The 23,816-nt window shown below is 45.0% G+C and overlaps 1 protein-coding gene across 1 annotated transcript in view; it reads right to left on the reverse strand.

Moving 5' to 3' along the window:
• The window catches only part of LOC134574475 (uncharacterized), an 85,149-nt gene that overhangs the window by 40,963 nt on the left and 20,370 nt on the right, over nucleotides 1-23,816 (reverse strand). Inside the window, exon 10 of the mRNA XM_063433571.1 lies at nucleotides 22,971-22,989. Within this exon, the coding sequence (XP_063289641.1) occupies nucleotides 22,971-22,989 (19 nt within the window). The remainder of the gene's footprint in view (nucleotides 1-22,970; nucleotides 22,990-23,816) is intronic.

Consider the following 23,816-nt stretch of genomic DNA (forward strand, 5'->3'; position numbering starts at 1 on the left):
TTTTTTATTTAGAGCAGAAGATATGAAGTCAGACTCTTCTTCACCACACAATAGGTGGCGAGAGCAATTTTAAGCCATATTATATACTATGTATTTTTTTTTACAAACTTAAGATAGGAAGTTTATTTTCCTTTCCATTCTAGTTCCACAGGGAAAAGATCATCAGGATCTTCTAAAGTATGTGAAGTGTACGATGAGAAAGCATTGGATGGTAAACATCTTTGTGTAGCTTGTTTTAAAGCAGCAGCAGGTCATTCCTCCTCCACCACAGACATTATGGATTACATCAAACAGTCAGTGTCTCAATGGGTTAAAGAGGCCTCTAAAATACACAAAAGGATGAGATATGCTGGACATTTGGACTGGTCAGAGTAATCCTCAACTGATGAGTCTATTAACTTTGAGTTTGACAAACAGTGGTAGGGTGTCCTTTGGGTGACTAGGGCATGCATGCTGTGGCTCAACACCAAGGAAGGAGGCATAAATGAAGGGATGAGCAAATGAGCTTGTATTGAGAATCTTCAAGACATCAAGTCAGTAGCAGAGTTTGCATCAGAAGTTTCAGTGAACCTTGTTAAAGTTTTAGCCATCAATATGGCTCATTCAGTTTTCACCAGAAGAGTTCTCTGGCTAATCCCATGCAGGTGATACTTCCTCCAAAAACAATCTTTGTTATCTCCAATTTCAAGGAGACATATTGTTTGGCAAACATTTGGATGCATGCATCAAGATAGTGACAAAATTAAGAAATGCTTCCCTGCCACAAAATTGCAAACGTAACAATTGCTGGGGGTACCGAGCTACTGCCTACCCGCTCCCCCCCCTCTGGACCGATGGGGGTAATCTTGGTCCATTTCCCTCAAGCAACAGGACTACTCCAAACACAGACAGCGGACCCCCGCAAGATACCCGCTACAGCATGGACCCATACAAAGGCGGATGCCACGTGTGAACACAACAGCCATACAGTAAGGCAGCACACTCTGGGTAAACTTGAGGCCATAATCGACGCCTTTTGGGCGAGCTTGGAGAATAGACAGCGGCAGACCAACGATCTGGCAACCCCACCTGACAGCAAACTAAAGGGCCCCTGCCACAGCCGCGCTAACAAGCACCCGACAACATCTCAAAGATGGGTCCGCAGACGGAGGCCTCTCCAGCATGCACGCAAACACCCATGACTGAGCCACACGGCAAGGCCAGCTCGAATGGGCCCAAGGGCCCCCACTAGACCCGGCACACGGCTGAGAACCACGATGCAACCTCCAGCCAGCGGGCCAGCCTCACAGCACCGAGCACAGCCACTGCCAAAAAGTGCCCCAGTGACCGAGACAAAGAGACCACCCACCGTCAACATCGGCACAGATATTCATGGCGACAGGTGGCTGAGAACACCAACGGCATCCACACTCTTCCACCTTGCTTGATCCCAGCAGGACTCTCAAGCGCCCGCAAAGTCCTCTCCCAAGCGGGGTATAGGCTGACAGGGCACCCATACTCCTGTAAGGTGCAGAAGCACCTGAATAGAGCCTCTGCCGCTCATGACGCTACCCAGACCCTACAACAGCCTCCACAACCAAGCTGGACTTGACACTTGAGTAACCCTCACTGCCTGAATATGTTTTTGTCAGGATCGGGACAGGGATCCAACACGCAGAGTACAAACAGTAGCCAGATACGTATACCGGACCTTAGAATGGCCGGACTAACGTAAGTAGTACAGTATAGAATGGTCAAAGACAAGCCGAGGTCGAGGGTAACAGAAGACAGGTAAGCGAGAGACAAGCCGAATCAAGGGTAACAGAGATAAGCAGAGTAAGGTAAACAAGCCGGGTCAAAACCAAAAGGGATAATAGAATACACAAGCACTGAGTGACTAGAACAAGCTAGAACCACGACAGGGCAATGAGCTAATGAAAGAAGCTCTGTTAAATACCCTGTTCAGAGCAGTAACCACGCCTCCGAGGCTTCCTGATTGGTCCTGCAGCAATTGAGTGACAGGTCGTTCCGGAGGAGTGTCCTGATGACAACTTCCTGCCTAGATGCTGTAAAAGGCAGTCACTCCCTCGCGGCCGGCCTTGCATGACCGGATAGACCGTGGGGAAGGGAGCCATCAGGCCGTCTGGATGGAGGAACAGCTAAGTCTCTACCTCTTTCGGAGGTAGAGACCACAGGTACCCTGACAGTACTCCCCCTCTCAGATACGCCCACCGGGCGGAATACACCAGGGCGAGAAGGGAATCGAGAGTGAAACGCCCTGCGGAGACGGGGAGCATGCACCTCCTCCTGAGGTACGCAACTTCTCTCCTCAGGACCATAACCCTTCCAATCGACCAGATATTGCAGTTTCCCCCGGGAGATTCGAGAATCAACGATGGAATTGACCTCATACTCCTCCTGACCCTCCACCTGAACTGAGCGGGGAGGAGCGATCGTGGAGGAGAACCTGTTACATATTAATGGTTTTAGCAAGGAAACATGAAATGAATTAGGAATGCGTAAGGCATTAGGCAACGCTAAACGATACGCAACTGGGTTAATTTGGGACAGTACCCTGTAAGGTCCAATATATCGAGGAGCAAACTTCATGGACGGCACTTTTAACCGAATGTTTCTAGTACTTAACCATACTCTATCGCCTGGAACAAACACCGGTGCTGCCCTTCTACGTTTGTCAGTGTGTTTTTTAACCAGCGTAGAATTGTGCTGAAGGATTTGTCGAGTTTGATCCCACAACTCTCTTAAATTGGCAACATGAACATCCACCGACGGTATCCCTTGAGAAGAAGACTCCGAAGGAAGGATGGAAGGATGAAAGCCATAATTCAAGAAAAAAGGGCTAGAATGCGTAGAATCACAAATTAGATTGTTATGTGCAAACTCCGCCCAAGGAATCAAACCAACCCAATCGTCCTGGTGTTCTGAAACGAAACAACGTAAATATTGTTCAACTTTTTGGTTAGTGCGTTCAGCCGCTCCATTGGACTGAGGATTATAGGCAGAGGAGAAATTCAATTTGATGCCTAGTTGGGAGCAGAATGATCTCCAAAAACGGGAAACAAATTGTGAGCCTCTGTCAGAGACAATCTGGGAAGGTATCCCATGCAAACGGAAAATCTCCCTGGCGAATATCTCCGCTAATTCGGGCGAAGATGGGAGTTTAGGTAAGGGAATGAAGTGAGCCATTTTAGTAAATCTGTCTACCACAGTGAGGATGACAGTCTGCTTTTTAGAGATAGGCAAATCCACAATGAAGTCCATTGCCAGGCAGGACCAAGGCTTTTCAGGAACCTCTAAAGGGTGTAGAAATCCGCATGGAAGCGAATGGGGTAGCTTGGTCTTGGTACAAACTTCACATGCCCCGATGAATTCTTTAATATCCTTGCGTAAGTCAGGCCACCAAAAATCTTTAGAGACCAGCGCATAAGTCTTGCGGATGCCAGGATGCCCAGCCACCTTACTGTTATGGAGACAGCGTAGCACCTCCAGTTGGAGAGCGGCAGGAACGAAGTGTCGATCCCCAGGGGTCTGTTGGGTGCCAAATGCTGAAACTTCATGATCTCAGAAAGCAATGGAGAGTGAATCCTGAGATTCGTGTTCGCGATGATATTCCCCTTAGGAACTATGGAGGACAGAAGTGGTTCGGTTATAGTGGATGGTTCATATTGACGAGACAATGCATCGGCTTTAGAGTTCTTAGAACCAGGTCTATACGTAAGTACATAATTAAAGTGACTGAGGAACAAGGCCCAGCGAGCCTGCCTGGCGGACAAGCGCTTCGCCTCCCCAATATAAGACAAGTTCTTATGATCCGTTAGAATAGTAACAGGGTGTAGTGTCCCTTCCAGTAAATGTCTCCACTCCTTTAAAGCCTTAATGACCGCTAACAATTCCCTCTCCCCGATGTCATATCTGCTCTCAGGCCCAGAAATTTTTTTAGAGAAGAAACCACAAGGGTGTAACGGTTTATCCACCCCTAACCTTTGAGACAGAACAGCCCCAACTCCTGTCTCAGAAGCATCGACCTCGAGCAAGAAAGGCAGAGTCGTATCAGGATGAACTAGAATGGGAGCTGAGGCAAAAAGTTCCTTGAGAGTCTTAAAAGCAGCAAGAGCTTCCTCAGACCAGAACTTAGTATCAGCCCCTTGTTTGGTCATATTGGTAATAGGCGCAATGATAGAGGAGTAACCCTTAATGAAGCGCCTATAGTAGTTGGAAAACCCAATAAACCTTTGGATAGCCTTGAGTCCTTTGGGCAAAGGCCAGTCTAAAATAGATTGGAGTTTACCAGGATCCATTTTAAAACCTTCCCCAGAAATCACGTACCCAAGAAAATCTACCTGAGCCTGATCAAAACTGCACTTCTCCAATTTGCAGTATAGACCATGTTGCAGAAGTTTGTGTAACACCTTTCTGACCTGTCTATGGTGAGTCTCAATCTCCTTAGAGTGTATTAGTATGTCGTCCAGGTAAACAATAACACAATCATGCTGAAACTCTCTAAGTACCTCATTAATCAAATCTTGAAATACTGCAGGAGCATTGCATAGTCCAAATGGCATAACAGTGTATTCGTAATGGCCATACCGGGTATTGAATGCCGTCATCCACTCGTGACCTTGCTGGATTCTCACCAAATTGTAAGCCCCTCTGAGATCTAACTTGGTGAAGATTTTGGAGCCCTTAAGACGATCAAATAACTCGGTAATCAGTGGGATAGGATAGGCATTTCTGACAGTTATTTTATTCAAGCCTCGGTAATCGATACAAGGTCTCAGCGTGCCATCCTTCTTTTTAATGAAAAAGAACCCCGCCCCGTCCGGAGAAGAAGACCTCCTGATAAATCCCTTTTCTAAATTCTCCTGAATATACTCCTCTAGAACCGAGTTTTCCTGAACAGACAAAGGATATACATGGCCCCTCGGAGGCATAGTCCCGGGTAGAAGCTTAATTTTACAGTCAAATGACCTGTGTGGCGGCAAAGAATCGGCATTCTTCTTGTCAAACACTGCCCTTAAGTCTAGGTAAAGGTCTGGTATTTGTCTCTCTGTGGACTGAGTAGGATTCTCCTGTATGTTAATATTAGCTAATGGAGAAACCTTGCACAGACACCGATCCTGGCAGCCCTGGCCCCACGAGAGTATCTCCCCTAACTCCCAATCGATAATAGGGTTATGTTCTTTCAACCATGGGTACCCCAGAACTATGGGAACGGAAGGAGACGAAATGAGCAGAAGAGATAAATTCTCCACGTGTAGGACAACAACACCTAACTCAATGGGTATGGTTTCACGAAAGATCACAGGGTCTAGTAGTGGTCTACCATCTATGGCCTCAACGGTCAAGGGTGTCTCCCTTAGCTGGGATGGGAAATTGTTTTTACTAGCAAAGGCTTGGTCGATAAAATTCTCAGCAGCACCGGAATCTATCAAAGCCATAGCCCTTACTACTTCCCTCCCGCAAGTTAAGGAAACTGGTAGCAGAAGCCTGTGATCTTTATAATTAGGAGTAGAGGACAAAATAGAAACAGCCAAGGCCTGTCCTCTAGAGGGACTTAGGTGCGAGCGTTTCCCGGGCGGTTAGAACAGTTCGAGAGTAAATGACCCTTAACTCCACAATACATACACAAACCCTCTCTTCTCCTGTACTGTCTTTCCTCCTCAGAGAGGCGGGTATACCCTATCTGCATAGGTTCAGGAAGCAAAGATACCATGGAGTCAGGACTTGGAAAAGCGGGGGCTAACCTACAAGAAGGTCTCCGGTTCCTCTCTCGAGTGTTCTGTCTCTCTCTTAAACGTAGCAACCTCATCAAGGATTACTTCAGATAAGCCATTCAAAAATACATCCATATACGCCTGCTCATTCCACTTGACCTCCGACGCCAGAGACCTGAACTCTAGTGCATAATCCACCAGTGTTTGGTTCTCCTGTTTCAGACGCAACAGTAATCTGGCGGCATTAACCTTTCTACCTGGAGGGTCAAATGTTCTTCTAAAAGCAGTTACAAAGGCGTTATAGTTATAAACTAATGGGTTATCGTTCTCCCATAATGGGTTGGCCCATCTCAGAGCTTTCTCAATAAGTAGGGTGATAATAAATCCTACCTTTGCCCTATCTGTAGGATAAGAGCGAGGTTGCAATTCAAAGTGGATACTAATTTGGTTTAAGAAACCACGACACTTCTCAGGAGCCCCACCATAGCGTACTGGGGGGGTAATGCGAGAAGAAGCACCCACTGTGGCTACCTCTAGACTTGAACCGACAGGAGAAACAGGGGAGAAACAGGGGTATTACGTATCTCCTCTGGTGGGTTATTGGCACGAGATAATAGAGCCTGTAGCGCAAGCGCCATCTGATCCATTCTGTGATCCATGGCTTCAAACCTAGGATCAGGAGAAGCCAGCTGACTGTTTGTACTTGCAGGATCCATTGGCCCTGTCGTAATGTCAGGATCGGGACAGGGATCCAACACGCAGAGTACAAACAGTAGCCAGATACGTATACCGGACCTTAGAATGGCCGGACTAACGTAAGTAGTACAGTATAGAATGGTCAAAGACAAGCCGAGGTCGAGGGTAACAGAAGACAGGTAAGCGAGAGACAAGCCGAATCAAGGGTAACAGAGATAAGCAGAGTAAGGTAAACAAGCCGGGTCAAAACCAAAAGGGATAATAGAATACACAAGCACTGAGTGACTAGAACAAGCTAGAACCACGACAGGGCAATGAGCTAATGAAAGAAGCTCTGTTAAATACCCTGTTCAGGGCAGTAACCACGCCTCCGAGGCTTCCTGATTGGTCCTCCAGCAATTGAGTGACAGGTCGTTCCGGAGGAGTGTCCTGATGACAACTTCCTGCCTAGATGCTGTAAAAGGCAGTCACTCCCTCGCGGCCGGCCTTGCATGACCGGATAGACCGTGGGGAAGGGAGCCATCAGGCCGTCTGGATGGAGGAACAGCTAAGTCTCTACCTCTTTCGGAGGTAGAGACCACAGGTACCCTGACAGTTTTATATCCTATGCTTCTCCTTTTAATACTTTACTTTTTTTTTTCACACTAATAATCTCCTTATTGTACCATATTATGTTCACCACACGAGGCCATGTCCCCATGAGGCCTGTTGCCTGCCACTCACATATTGCTAAACCTGTTGCCAGACACTTTCTTAAGTTCCTCTACCATTCTTATACTCTTGTCTCATTAAGCATGTACCATATCACAGTATTCACATCATTATACACATCTGAGCGACTCAAGCATCACCACTACACTCGCACGCTTAAACGCACAGGTCATACATGTAACATTAGCGTACTAACTAACTTAGTGAAGATGTGTACAGGAGCTTCTTGTATTTTTTCGTTAATATAAAAAATGTGCTGACGCAGCAAAATGAACCAAAGTATTAATCCTAGCAGACCCATGCCTTACGTAACCTGATTCATTGTAATGTTTGCATGTTCTTGCACTCGTTGTTGTGACGATGCAGGAGAATTTGTTCACTGACGCACAATACAAATAAAGAATTTAAAAAAAATAAAAAAAAGATTGCAAACTTAAGAGAGGCTTTAGTGATAGAAGGACAACATACTATAGTTCCTTTGGAGAAAGCAGAGCATTTAATCCAGGAAGAGAATATGGGATACCTCAACCATGGAGTGGAGGACAGTCCTCAACTAGAAAAAAACAGATTCTGTGGCAGCTCTTCAGTCAAGAATTCCAAGTCACTATGTTGATTTGCCCTCCCAGCATTTAAAATAGGGGGATGTCTGCTTCTTTCCTGAGAGGTTTGGAGGCAGTCAGTTCAGAACAGTTCTAGGCATTTTTGCAGAGGATAACAATAGCCCAGAGACAAAAGAGGTACTCTAAAGTAATTTTCATCATACCTTTACTCCGAAGAATTAATCACAGAAGTTCAACCATACTTATGGATTTTATTCATTTTTGGCTTCAGGAGTCAGAAACCAATATGAAGGTCTTAAATTGGAACCAGGATACCAATGTTAGGCCTTTTTAAGAATTCGCCAGTGGGTGATGTCACCCAATTTTGTGCTTGAGTACAATCTTTATAGCCGTTGTTACGGACCGTTTCAGCATAAAAGGGGAAAAATCCGTTTAGGCGATAATCCCCTTTTCCCAAACAAGGCACAGCTACTATAAAAGCACCAAAACTCACGAATTCGGATATAAACGAATGCACCAAACTCCCGAACTGCATACAAGGGAATAAGGTAGCACTCCAGCTGGAACCTCACGAATAGCTGCTAGCAGACGAACAGGAAAAGCAGACATCAGCTTACACTCCTTAGCAATCAATCTCCAACAGCATACAGTGAATCCCCCCAAGAACGAGACAAGGCTCCGTGTTGAGGGTCAAGCAGTGGTCTGTTTATTCAGGGCTACCTGCCCCTGTATTTATGCAGGTCTCCCACCTGGTGGACACTCCCCTAGGGGACCAGATGGAAGACTGAAACAGCAGACAGACATGTATAATTTTCGTACACACAGCCACAATACTTTCCCACAATGCATCTTGGTTTCCTCCTCCCTGCCCTGGAGATAATTAATGAAGTAATTCAATTATCTCCTAAGACAAAGGCCAGACTCCATTATGCACATGGTGACACAGAAACAGACTATCACTTTAAAATACCTACAGACACATTTTATACACAAAACACAGACATGTAACATATCCCCAGATAGCTCAGGTCTGGGTGCACATTATTAGGTGAATGGCACCCAGATCACACAAATACATTTTTAATTGCCATGGAGCCAAAGTCTTTAATTATACGAACAGGCTCCATGGCAGGCTATCTGGGTTACTACAGTTCACATAAAACAAACTACCGAATTTCCCTGCATTCACCAAATTCATACGAATGAGAACCAGGGGCTGGAGGTTCAGCGGTGCCTGCACGTAAAAGTGTCCGATTTTGGTGCATGAAAGCCGGGCAGAAAAGTGTTGGATGCCCGGGGAGCTCCAGAACAGCGCCACCTAGCGGCCGCTAAGTGTAACAGCGGCCACACAGTTAACAGGCAATTAACCGCAGCTTCAGGGAGGTAAATTGGCAGCACACTCCAGCTTCTGGGTGGCCAATTAACAACGCCGGCCAGCTTCCCACGGCTCTGGGGAGGTTGGTGAACGGCTGTTTGTTCGGTAGATGAAATCTACCGAACTGCTGTGCAGAAAGGGAGAAATAAATTCTTCTGCACAGTAAAATTAACCCTTTAGCTGCCGGTCCATAGTCCAGAGGCAGCAGGTGGGCAACCAGGCTCCTCCAATACAATGTGGCGAGATTGGTTTCGTCACATCTCTCCCCCTTTCCAAAAAGACTAACAGGGTACCTGACCTCCTGCCGGTCAGTGCCCTTGTTAGTCCAGCAACCCACCCACAAAGCAGAAAAAACAGTACAGCCCACCCACAATAAATGGTTACTACACCTGGGTAAGGGAGAATCTTGTCCATGTCCAGGCGCCTCATCACGGCTGTGTGGGGGACCAGTAAGCTGCCTTGGTGGATTGCTGAGTGGGCAGAGACCAGCGGTACTCTGTCCTGGTGCCAGCACTACCCCCGGAGTAGTCTGGTTGGAGCCTGGTTGCTGGAGACGGGCTGTCTCCCCCTTAGTTGCATAGCTCTGTCGTGGGGGGGTAGGACCGACCATCCCTACCCCCTGTGTGGTAAGTGCAGAGACCACGGTCCCATCTGCACTGGTGGGGGGTTTACAGTCTCCCCCTGGTACATTAAGCTGCCGCTGGGGAGAGGGGGTAACAAGCTCCTCTCCCGATAGAACACTCTGCCCATTAATGATCCGCCGCTGGGGAGAGGTGGTAACAAGCTCCTCTCCCATACATATTCCTAGTCTTTGCGGAGGGAGACCGACTGTCTCTCCTCCCAATACAGAGTCCTGCCGCTGGGGAAAGGAGACAGGGCTCTCTATTCCCTGCTGGATACTCTGCCGCTGGAGAATGGAGACTGGGCCCCCAATTCCCGAAAACTCACGCTGCCGCTGGGGAGGGAGGACGCTGCTCTCCTCTCCCTGTATTCCACATTGCCCTCCTGGCATATCACTCTGCTGCTGGGGGGCAGGAACAACTACCTCTGCCCCCTGTAACTCAGCCTGCCGCTGGGGAGGGAGGCCAATGCTCTCCTCTCCCTGCACTTCACATTGCCCTCCTGGCATATCACTCTGCTGCTGGGGGGCAGGAACAACTACCTCTGCCCCCTGTAACTCAGCCTGCCGCTGGGGAGGGAGGACACTGCTCTCCTCTCCCTGCACTTCACATTGCCCTCCTGGCATATCACTCTGCTGCTGGGGGGCAGGAACAACAACCTCTGCCCCCTGTAACTCAGCCTGCCGCTGGGGAGGGAGGCCACTGCTCTCCTCTCCCTGCACTTCACATTGCCCTCCTGGCATATCACTCTGCTGCTGGGGGGCAGGAACAACTACCTCTGCCCCCTGTAACTCAGCCTGCCGCTGGGGAATGGAGACTGGGCTCCCAATTCCCTGCAGGCTCGGTGGAGAGACCTCGGTCCCATCTCCACTGGCCACCTGGGGTTCTTCCCAGTAAAATTGTACAATATCTTCCCAGCTGAAGGGGTCTGGATCTGGGTCTGCGCTTCCCTGTTGAGCCTTCTCACTGGAGTGGAACAGATTTTGGTAGTCCTGTTCCAGCTCCATCTCTAGGGTTACTAGGTGGACCAGGTCTTGCTCAATTTCATGAGTGTCGTCCCAGTCATACCTGCTCTCCCTCCACTCAAAGAGATCACTGAACCGGGCTTGTGTGGGGCTCCCAAATTCAGGCTCTGCAAAAGTCTCCCATAACAAGCCAGGACCATCAAACTCCTCTCCCTCTGGCTTGTCATGCTCGGCTGTCCAGGGCAGGTGCCGTGCAACATACCACCAAAGCGCCTGGTAGGCATCCTCCAGCCACATCTCCTGCCATACCCGGAGCTCCAATTCTTTTACCCATTCCTCCCTGGGCTGCTCTCCCAGGAAGGGCATCCGCAGGGCTAGTCGCTCCTGCAAACGCTGATCTTCCTTGGGAAGTCTCTCACCTCGTTGGTATTCCACAATGTCCAGTGCCTGGTACCAGATGCCTTTCCTTAATGCCTCCCGGTCATCCATGTCACCCTCATCGTACTCCACTGCTGGTTCCATGCTGTTGCTTTTAGGGTCGCTGTACTGGGACATGCGTTGCCCTCAAATTGTAAAAATCCAAAGCAATGGTGTTCTGTAGCTGTCCTTCTGGCTGTAGGAACGATCCCGCCGCTTGCCACCAATTGTTACGGACCGTTTCAGCATAAAAGGGGAAAAATCCGTTTAGGCGATAATCCCCTTTTCCCAAACAAGGCACAGCTACTATAAAAGCACCAAAACTCACGAATTCGGATATAAACGAATGCACCAAACTCCCGAACTGCATACAAGGGAATAAGGTAGCACTCCAGCTGGAACCTCACGAATAGCTGCTAGCAGACGAACAGGAAAAGCAGACATCAGCTTACACTCCTTAGCAATCAATCTCCAACAGCATACAGTGAATCCCCCCAAGAACGAGACAAGGCTCCGTGTTGAGGGTCAAGCAGTGGTCTGTTTATTCAGGGCTACCTGCCCCTGTATTTATGCAGGTCTCCCACCTGGTGGACACTCCCCTAGGGGACCAGATGGAAGACTGAAACAGCAGACAGACATGTATAATTTTCGTACACACAGCCACAATACTTTCCCACAATGCATCTTGGTTTCCTCCTCCCTGCCCTGGAGATAATTAATGAAGTAATTCAATTATCTCCTAAGACAAAGGCCAGACTCCATTATGCACATGGTGACACAGAAACAGACTATCACTTTAAAATACCTACAGACACATTTTATACACAAAACACAGACATGTAACATATCCCCAGATAGCTCAGGTCTGGGTGCACATTATTAGGTGAATGGCACCCAGATCACACAAATACATTTTTAATTGCCATGGAGCCAAAGTCTTTAATTATACGAACAGGCTCCATGGCAGGCTATCTGGGTTACTACAGTTCACATAAAACAAACTACCGAATTTCCCTGCATTCACCAAATTCATACGAATGAGAACCAGGGGCTGGAGGTTCAGCGGTGCCTGCACGTAAAAGTGTCCGATTTTGGTGCATGAAAGCCGGGCAGAAAAGTGTTGGATGCCCGGGGAGCTCCAGAACAGCGCCACCTAGCGGCCGCTAAGTGTAACAGCGGCCACACAGTTAACAGGCAATTAACCGCAGCTTCAGGGAGGTAAATTGGCAGCACACTCCAGCTTCTGGGTGGCCAATTAACAACGCCGGCCAGCTTCCCACGGCTCTGGGGAGGTTGGTGAACGGCTGTTTGTTCGGTAGATGAAATCTACCGAACTGCTGTGCAGAAAGGGAGAAATAAATTCTTCTGCACAGTAAAATTAACCCTTTAGCTGCCGGTCCATAGTCCAGAGGCAGCAGGTGGGCAACCAGGCTCCTCCAATACAATGTGGCGAGATTGGTTTCGTCACATCTCTCCCCCTTTCCAAAAAGACTAACAGGGTACCTGACCTCCTGCCGGTCAGTGCCCTTGTTAGTCCAGCAACCCACCCACAAAGCAGAAAAAACAGTACAGCCCACCCACAATAAATGGTTACTACACCTGGGTAAGGGAGAATCTTGTCCATGTCCAGGCGCCTCATCACGGCTGTGTGGGGGACCAGTAAGCTGCCTTGGTGGATTGCTGAGTGGGCAGAGACCAGCGGTACTCTGTCCTGGTGCCAGCACTACCCCCGGAGTAGTCTGGTTGGAGCCTGGTTGCTGGAGACGGGCTGTCTCCCCCTTAGTTGCATAGCTCTGTCGTGGGGGGGTAGGACCGACCATCCCTACCCCCTGTGTGGTAAGTGCAGAGACCACGGTCCCATCTGCACTGGTGGGGGGTTTACAGTCTCCCCCTGGTACATTAAGCTGCCGCTGGGGAGAGGGGGTAACAAGCTCCTCTCCCGATAGAACACTCTGCCCATTAATGATCCGCCGCTGGGGAGAGGTGGTAACAAGCTCCTCTCCCATACATATTCCTAGTCTTTGCGGAGGGAGACCGACTGTCTCTCCTCCCAATACAGAGTCCTGCCGCTGGGGAAAGGAGACAGGGCTCTCTATTCCCTGCTGGATACTCTGCCGCTGGAGAATGGAGACTGGGCCCCCAATTCCCGAAAACTCACGCTGCCGCTGGGGAGGGAGGACGCTGCTCTCCTCTCCCTGTATTCCACATTGCCCTCCTGGCATATCACTCTGCTGCTGGGGGGCAGGAACAACTACCTCTGCCCCCTGTAACTCAGCCTGCCGCTGGGGAGGGAGGCCAATGCTCTCCTCTCCCTGCACTTCACATTGCCCTCCTGGCATATCACTCTGCTGCTGGGGGGCAGGAACAACTACCTCTGCCCCCTGTAACTCAGCCTGCCGCTGGGGAGGGAGGACACTGCTCTCCTCTCCCTGCACTTCACATTGCCCTCCTGGCATATCACTCTGCTGCTGGGGGGCAGGAACAACAACCTCTGCCCCCTGTAACTCAGCCTGCCGCTGGGGAGGGAGGCCACTGCTCTCCTCTCCCTGCACTTCACATTGCCCTCCTGGCATATCACTCTGCTGCTGGGGGGCAGGAACAACTACCTCTGCCCCCTGTAACTCAGCCTGCCGCTGGGGAATGGAGACTGGGCTCCCAATTCCCTGCAGGCTCGGTGGAGAGACCTCGGTCCCATCTCCACTGGCCACCTGGGGTTCTTCCCAGTAAAATTGTACAATATCTTCCCAGCTGAAGGGGTCTGGATCTGGGTCTGCGCTTCCCTGTTGAGCCTTCTCACTGGAGTGGAACAGATTTTGGTAGTCCTGTTCCAGCTCCATCTCTAGGGTTACTAGGTGGACCAGGTCTTGCTCAATTTCATGAGTGTCGTCCCAGTCATACCTGCTCTCCCTCCACTCAAAGAGATCACTGAACCGGGCTTGTGTGGGGCTCCCAAATTCAGGCTCTGCAAAAGTCTCCCATAACAAGCCAGGACCATCAAACTCCTCTCCCTCTGGCTTGTCATGCTCGGCTGTCCAGGGCAGGTGCCGTGCAACATACCACCAAAGCGCCTGGTAGGCATCCTCCAGCCACATCTCCTGCCATACCCGGAGCTCCAATTCTTTTACCCATTCCTCCCTGGGCTGCTCTCCCAGGAAGGGCATCCGCAGGGCTAGTCGCTCCTGCAAACGCTGATCTTCCTTGGGAAGTCTCTCACCTCGTTGGTATTCCACAATGTCCAGTGCCTGGTACCAGATGCCTTTCCTTAATGCCTCCCGGTCATCCATGTCACCCTCATCGTACTCCACTGCTGGTTCCATGCTGTTGCTTTTAGGGTCGCTGTACTGGGACATGCGTTGCCCTCAAATTGTAAAAATCCAAAGCAATGGTGTTCTGTAGCTGTCCTTCTGGCTGTAGGAACGATCCCGCCGCTTGCCACCAATTGTTACGGACCGTTTCAGCATAAAAGGGGAAAAATCCGTTTAGGCGATAATCCCCTTTTCCCAAACAAGGCACAGCTACTATAAAAGCACCAAAACTCACGAATTCGGATATAAACGAATGCACCAAACTCCCGAACTGCATACAAGGGAATAAGGTAGCACTCCAGCTGGAACCTCACGAATAGCTGCTAGCAGACGAACAGGAAAAGCAGACATCAGCTTACACTCCTTAGCAATCAATCTCCAACAGCATACAGTGAATCCCCCCAAGAACGAGACAAGGCTCCGTGTTGAGGGTCAAGCAGTGGTCTGTTTATTCAGGGCTACCTGCCCCTGTATTTATGCAGGTCTCCCACCTGGTGGACACTCCCCTAGGGGACCAGATGGAAGACTGAAACAGCAGACAGACATGTATAATTTTCGTACACACAGCCACAATACTTTCCCACAATGCATCTTGGTTTCCTCCTCCCTGCCCTGGAGATAATTAATGAAGTAATTCAATTATCTCCTAAGACAAAGGCCAGACTCCATTATGCACATGGTGACACAGAAACAGACTATCACTTTAAAATACCTACAGACACATTTTATACACAAAACACAGACATGTAACATATCCCCAGATAGCTCAGGTCTGGGTGCACATTATTAGGTGAATGGCACCCAGATCACACAAATACATTTTTAATTGCCATGGAGCCAAAGTCTTTAATTATACGAACAGGCTCCATGGCAGGCTATCTGGGTTACTACAGTTCACATAAAACAAACTACCGAATTTCCCTGCATTCACCAAATTCATACGAATGAGAACCAGGGGCTGGAGGTTCAGCGGTGCCTGCACGTAAAAGTGTCCGATTTTGGTGCATGAAAGCCGGGCAGAAAAGTGTTGGATGCCCGGGGAGCTCCAGAACAGCGCCACCTAGCGGCCGCTAAGTGTAACAGCGGCCACACAGTTAACAGGCAATTAACCGCAGCTTCAGGGAGGTAAATTGGCAGCACACTCCAGCTTCTGGGTGGCCAATTAACAACGCCGGCCAGCTTCCCACGGCTCTGGGGAGGTTGGTGAACGGCTGTTTGTTCGGTAGATGAAATCTACCGAACTGCTGTGCAGAAAGGGAGAAATAAATTCTTCTGCACAGTAAAATTAACCCTTTAGCTGCCGGTCCATAGTCCAGAGGCAGCAGGTGGGCAACCAGGCTCCTCCAATACAATGTGGCGAGATTGGTTTCGTCACAGCCGTGATGGCTCAAAATCCACATTCAACTCCATGAGATATAAAGTATGTAATTTAAAAAGCAATCTTTGGGTCAGAGCCAGGCTTCCATGCAGAACAGATGTGTAGTGCCTGAGTCTCACTGATTCTGAGGTGAAATCCCTTGGTTAATGAGAAGCCTCTTTCACTCAAGGGCACTATCTGAGTCGGGGAATCTCTTTTGACTACCCTGAACCTGGAATTGTGATGGTACCCACCAAAGACCGAGTCTCTCTGTTGCGGCCTACTGGGGATGGAGCAGGGGAGAAGCAGTTGATTCTGGTTACATTTTGCTGTACACCTAACCCCTCTGGACCGGCGGGGGTATCCTGTTCCCCACTGGACACACCGGTGCTGACTACTTTGCCTATATTGTATTCCACATTTAAATCTAGCAACGCACCACCTGCATTGAGCAATCAAGATGGCGACTGCCCCATCATCAGACAAGCAGGGCTTTCACACGCCCCAAAGGCCTCACTGCAACTCAATCAAGCTTACCTTGCAGCGCCTAGATGCAAAATTTCTAAGATTTTTGCGGAGAAAAGGGAGCATACTCAAGCTACTGTGACTGAGTAGCGGAGGGAAGCAGACAGCAACCGTCAAAATGGAAGTTACCTCCTCGAGGTGATATTGCTGAGCAAGCTCCTAACCACGAAGATGTCCACATGAGTCTTGACCACCAATTGTCCACCAAGTGTCCACCACTGAAGTGAAGGATCACCAACTGAAGATGGCGCATTCCAGACAGACCCACTGCTTGCCCCAGAGGAAGGATGGACTTGGTCCCTGGGAGGACCTCGACATGTGAACGGGAGATGCCGGCCATCATACAGGCCTGGGATTGGAGGAGACCCCCTACTTGCAATGCCACTGATGCTTTCCACCTAAACTCTTCTGCGCATGCATCAATCCTGCCGCTGGCAGGAATTGACTAACCTAGAGCCTGCACCTATACTCTCAGATAGCGGCAAAGGCTGAGTCCAAACACGCCCTCAATTAATTGAAGTTTTATGTCTAAATATTTGTTTTTTTATGTTCCATTAGACTTGCAATTTTGATATACAAAATCTCTAGTGTGGAGTACCCTTGCATTAACACTAGTGTGCCCCAACGTCCAGTGGTCTTACATGCTGCCTATAACTCAAATGCCCACATGGGCTCATATGATTAACTTAATGTAAATCTATGAAACCCTCCATGTTTTAAGATTGTCTACTGCAAGATAAGAAACGTCAGAAATACTAGCTTGTTTTAAATCTGTTTATATGATTTAGTTACTGGGCACACAGTCCCACTTTAATTTCCTCTCCTCTACAGTTACTCACTATTCTTTTATTATTGCTGCATGTAATCCTTTTACGCCTTATTGGGACGATAACTCAAATTTGCACTATACTCTTCTTATCTTTATTCTATTATAAAAAAATATATGCTGATTTATATGTATACTTCCTATATAAGACAAACCAATTCTTGGATGTCTACTCAGTGTATATTGTATAATCTTTGTTGTTACCATAAACAACAAATATATATATATATACATATTATTATTATTTTTTTAAAAGCCATCTCATTTCTTTCTGGTCTAGCTTTTTTATAACATTTTACCCTCTCAATTTTTAAAAAAAAACTTTTCACAACCCAGAAATTTTAATTCCTTTGGATTTTTAATGTGTATCTCTAAAAAAATGAGCAAAGATGGGATTTTTATCAAAGCATTTCTTTTTATTTATAGATATTAAGTGGTCTTCTTTGGCCAATCACAAGAGAGTAAGGGCAAGCCAGAGGACTATATAATGGGAAGAGTATGAAGCTTCTCATGAAAGTCATGTCACTCGGAGTGAAACGCATTACTTACGGAATGTATTGCATAATCAAAAGGGGGTAGAGCATATTCCGAGTTTGGAGATGTCACATCCTGCTCTGTTCTGTGGAGATGTCTGGCAATGGCTTCTGGTATCTAGTACTCTTGTTACAATTCTTGTTTAGTTTTTCTTTGTTTTTTGGTTTTCTATTATATGCCTGGTTTTCTTTATGCTGGGATTTCTGGGTTCATTCCTATAGTCCATCCCTGGATTTCCCAGTCTCTTGGATTCTTTTAAATGTTTGTTTTATTTGCCACACCCGTGGCAGTCCAGTGCCCAGGACCCAGACAGTGTCCGGGCGGCGGTGCAGGACCGGGACCCAGTATGCCTGATGTTCAGAGTAGGAGTCACAGTGTGGAGGTGAATTAGCAGGGTCTGGTGCAGGGTAACCGCACGCCCTCTGGTGTTGAGCACCAGCGTTTGTGCAGCCACATACCAAGACCCTGAATCAGCTTCAGTGGAGACCAGGAACTAGGAGCTTGGAAATTAAGCAGACCTCCCAGGAGCTGAATAGGGAGGCTCTGCAGCAAGATTACTAGATACAAGCAAGATTACTAGAAACAAGGCAAGACTAGAGATAGGCACCAAACATGAAAACAAGACAGAACTAATAGAACCCAGAACCAGAGAAAGATAGTAAGCTAAACCCAGAACATATACACAAGACATGAGGAAAACATGAACATAACATGGGCATGATTGGACAGGACTGTACATGGACTGGGTATACAAACTAAAACAAGACAAGATATGATAGGCAAAACAAGAGGAGAAATAACTAAGTACTACATATGGAAATCATGGGGATTTAGTCACACTATATGATCATACATTGCATAAGCCTGCCAACAACGCCAATGTACCCCATATCTGGCAGGTCCTACACTGCCTAATGTATGCTAAAACAACCAAAGAATACATATATAGCACTTACCTGCAAGAAAGGGCAGAAGCCGTGAGCAGCTGCCTGCAGGACACTGAAACAAAAAGGAACGATGGAAAACAAACGGGTGTGGCAAATAAAACAAACATTTAAATGAATCCAAGAGACTGGGAAATCCAGGGACGGACTATAGGAATGAACCCAGAAATCCCAGCATAAAAAAAAACAGACATAGAATAGAAATAGAAGAAACTAAACAAGAATTGTAACAAGAGTACTGGATACCAGAAGCCATTGCCAGACATCTCCACAGAACAGAGCAGGACGTGACAGGAGGAATGCGTCATACCACATATGATATTCAGTGGACTTTAAACAGCCCTGTTTTATGTGCTACTTAGCTTTTGGCTGCAAAGTAAGAGTTTTTAACTGTGTATTCAATAAAGTATCTTGTAAGTCTATATAATAAAGGGTTTTTTTTGTTTATTTTTTTAAGTGTTTATCTGCACTATTGTGCACACTTTTTATGTTGTAGGTTTACCTATATACATGAGAATTTATGTTACAGTAAGATTTGAATGATATTTTGTACTATATGCACATGAGGTAGCAAATGTATTTAAAGTTAAAGACATTAATGGTAACTTTGAATGTCTGCTTGAGATATTGGCATACAACATACATTAGGTCATAACTGGAATTACTGAAACTTACTGAGATGAAACAGTTGAGTGGGCTTTTAAGTCAAATGTATATGCATTATTTGGGGAAAATAGACAAAAAAAGAAAGGGGTGGGGTATATCTATATGTCAAATCCAATCTGAAGCCAAGTTTTAAAGAAATGGTAAGTGATGATGATACAGGTGAGGAAGTGGAAGTCTTCTGGGTAGATATGTGCATAGTAAGATACAGGGAATAGTTCATAATAATAATTAAGAATTCATTCTTTAATAGTAGGAATATATTATAATCCCCAAACATTTATTATGGGGAAGAGCAACTTCTATCTCATGATATGAATATGTGGGTAATGTGATAATCGACTAGATATTTAATTATACAGACAGTAACTGTGCCAGATGGAACTAGTAGTACAGTTAAGGGAAACATGTTTTTGAACATGTTAAATGACACTTGTATGTCTCACTTAGTAGAAGCCCCAAATGGATCAGATGCTTATCTGTATCTTATAATAACTAATCATTGTGACCCTTTTTCAAACATTCAAGTTACGGAGTACTTGGAAGAATTGACCATACTATTTGTTATAGGTATAATTTCAAATTATCTTAAAAAAAAAAAAACAAACATCAAATGAAAAGGACTTGCCAAAAATTATTGATAGCAAACTAAGCAACAGTATGCAATAGCAAAAGTTAGAAAGGCACTGTCATATATGTAAAAAAAAAAAGGATATGGATTTACATAATTAAAATGTAGTTTTGCCTCTTTATAAATTCTTGGTAGGACCCCATCTTGAATATGTGTTGCAATTCTGGGCATCGGTTTTAAAGAAGAATATTTCACAACTAGAAAATGTGTAGAAGTGAGCTACAAAATCAATAAGGCATCTCAGAGGAAATATGAGAGTAATATAAAAATAAATACAGGTTCATATAAAGCCGCTATATGTTAACCTGTTAATTAGCAGGAATATACAACAGACACGGTCATTGAGACTGGAAGAAATGCAAAAGGATGCAGAATTCTCTAACTTAAAAGATTGTGTTGTCGGATTAAAAAATATTACAGTTGGAGGGGCGTCCCTTCTTTTGGATCAACAACATAAAGGAATAGGTTTTAAAATTTGAACTTGATGGACTTTTTTCAGTCTTTTTTTCAAAATAAATCACCAGGTAGCTATGTAACTATGACTTGAGACATATTTTCATGTTCATATTGCAAATTAACTTCAAAGTTCCTTAGATTTGCAGTAGGGAGTAGATATTTTACTTTTTATATATATATATATATATAAATACTTTATATTTTTAGCTCTTTTGCTATGATAGCTACTCCTCAATCTTTCTTTAAAGTCCTGTTGGTCCTTGTTCATAATATAATGAAGAAGGGGATTGATTGCCATTTAACATTATCTGGACAACATTCTAATCCTGGACAATAACAGATTCGCACTAATCCAACATGGCAAGATGAGCGCTCAGTTTCCTTAGCACCATGGGTGGATTATCAATATTATCCCAAAAATGATGTACCCAGGATATACCCATACTCTTCAATATTTAGTAAAGTTCAAGGGTTTATCCATCTATCTAAAGAAAGATGGGAACAGATTCATGCAAGGATCACAGGACTTTGACCATTAGTATAACACTAGGTGAGAGTATTATGAAGCTGCTGGGAACAACCCATTTCCAGAGAGAACAATCCATTTCCATTCTTCACAGAGTCCTTCAATGTATAACTTGATTGTTAAAGAAAATACATCTTCAAAAAGGTTCCCTAACCAAGTCCACTGATGTGTCCTAACCACATATGAGAGTCTCTAGGGTTGGGATGTCCACATCCAAGAACAATTCATCTAAAGCTGATAGAGGAGTACATCAGTGACATTATCATTAAATGCCCTAAAACATCAAGCTGTATTCAAAGACATATAGAAATTTCAACAGTTGCTCATTCATCAATGGTTGAAAGTGAGAGTCAACGATGCCACAGTAATAACTTACATAAATCATCAGGGATGGATGTCCTGAATCCCCTGATGTCTTGGGAATCTGCTAGCCAATTATTTACTGGGTCCAGAGAATTCAGTAGTAGACTTGTTGAATTGAGTCCAAATAGATCAGAAAAGTAGTCTCTGTCATTTACAGTATTTCATATGATTACCGACAGATGTGGTCTTATTGGAAAATTGCAAAAACAAGTTGAAAATGTATTTTTCAAGAACCTATGACCCTCAAGTAACATGATGTTAAGCTCTGTAATTCAATCTAGGGTATGCCTTGCATCTATGTCCACTCTTTCCCACCACCTTCCACACGGAAGAGAATCCTATTTGAAAAGGTCAATATTATTTTAATTGTTCCCCAGTGACACTGGTTCATGTTGCTAGTGGGCCTATGCAGAACCACTGTATAAACTCCCAGAAATCTCAGGATTCTGATTAAAGTTTTTATGTAAAATTGAAACATAATAAAAGTTAAGTTTTCATTTAAATGTAGACCCAGGAGTGCCGTCCATTTATGGTGCTATATATATATCCATCCAAGAGGGCTGCACTCAACTGAACATTATAACATTAAACATTATACTGGTGCTGTTGGAGCCAATTCATACAACATACAAGATCAATCACCCTCATTCAATCATTAAACAACAATTTCAAAGCTCAGAGGATGTAATAGTTTTTCAAAAAATACCCAACCTAGACAAAAATAATGGGGATTTAGTTACCGTATATCATACATAAGCTTGCCAAGGGACAGTCCCTTGAGAAAGGCACACGTGTTTGTGCCGAAACGTTGGGGGGTATTTGTGTTGTACATGTGCAGTCCTCTGAGGCGTTATGTAAGTGTTGTATGCATATTTTTTGCTTTGTCATCTGCTAACTATAGCCTCTATCATTTGTGCATTGTAGTAATTATCTATTGGTTGTTATATTTGACTGTACAACAAAATGATTGATGATTCATTTGGTGTGCATCCTTTTGTAATCAGAATATTAATTCCTTGGCATTAAACGGGATGCCTCTTGAGGATAGTGCCCTTTTATAATTTACCTGCACAATCCTTACCATTTTTTTTATTTATGAAATTCAAAATACTAATCCATACCTATAAAGCTGTAAACAACACTAGCCCCTACATTTCTTCACTGATTCATAGGTATGCCCCTTTTTGGTCTCTCCGCTCTGCTGATGACCTTCTCCTGTCCGCTGCTCGCACCCTTACCACAAAATTGTGGTTGGAGGACTTCTAATGGATGTCTCCCATCAGGTTCTCCTATAGTCTTCAATCATTTAAGAAGTCCATCAAAACCCATTTTTTCAGAAATGCTTCTTGCCTCACAGAGTTATTTCTGCTTTACAAATCTGTCTCTTGCTCTAACCTTATGGGCCACACTCCACTCTCTCCTGCAGTTATACTTTTCCCCCATGTTGTTTGTTGTCCCCCTTGATGCCATTTTAGACTGTAAGCTTGAATAAGCAGGGTCCTTATCTACCTATTGTTCCTGTAACACTTTGTAATTGTCTAATTTATTGTTAAAATGTACCCCTTTCCTAATATTGTAAAGAGCTGCAGAATAAGTTGATGCTATATAAATACCGATGATAATAATAATAATAACAATTATATCAATTAATTTTATATATATATATATATATATATATTACTGCAATTATAATTATATAAATTTTATTGTTTTGGTTCATTTATATATTGTTTGCTTACATATATATGTGAAGACCATTGTCAAATTAAAAATAAATCTTACCGTATTTGTCCAGATACCCCTATAAAAATGAGAAAATTAAACTATTGCATTAAGATTGTTTAAAAAAACAAAACATAAACATGTATGGTGTTCTTTGTAGCTTCTTTGTATTGTGAAATTAAAGGAACATTATGGGCAGCAACACAACTCATGTTTTATTCTATTTAGTTTTAATTTCCCTCTGTAAGCTCTTTGAGCAGGGCTCTCAACCCCTCTGTTCCTGTGCGTCCATCTGTCTGGTTACAATTACGTGTCTGTTAGTCCACCCATTGTACACCGCTACGGAAATTGCTGGCGTTATATAAATAATTAAATAATAATAATAATTAAAAAAGAAACTGAGCCAGTGAGATCAGTGTACCAGTGGTGAAATATGCATATTATGACAATCATTTGAGATATCTTTGGCAATGGAATGAAAAGTATATATTGTGAATGTGATCATTGTTCTATAGCTTGGATTTAGTTTGCAGAATCTGTTTGTGTACAGGGCAATATATTTTTAATTACTCCAGGTTAATATTATTTGAACTCTGACAGTGCTAAAGTAATGATTCTCATAAAGAATCATTGTTTGCTAAAAAGCTGCTATTCTACAGAAACACCAAGATTAAAAATGTATTTATGTTTAGAATATCATAATACTATTTATACAAGTGCAAACTAGTAATGAACAAGTGATAAATAAACATGCAATATAAATGGGATCGGGTTTAGAACATAGAGCACTATCAAATACATCACATGTAGGGTCTATCAGACACACTATATGAACATGATCAAACTCTAGTACTGAGACCATGTTTCATTCTGAAAAAAAAAATATCCTGGCAATGAAAACTCCAG

This window comes from Pelobates fuscus, chromosome 10 (genome assembly GCF_036172605.1).
Source record: "Pelobates fuscus isolate aPelFus1 chromosome 10, aPelFus1.pri, whole genome shotgun sequence".
Lineage (NCBI taxonomy): Eukaryota > Metazoa > Chordata > Amphibia > Anura > Pelobatidae > Pelobates > Pelobates fuscus.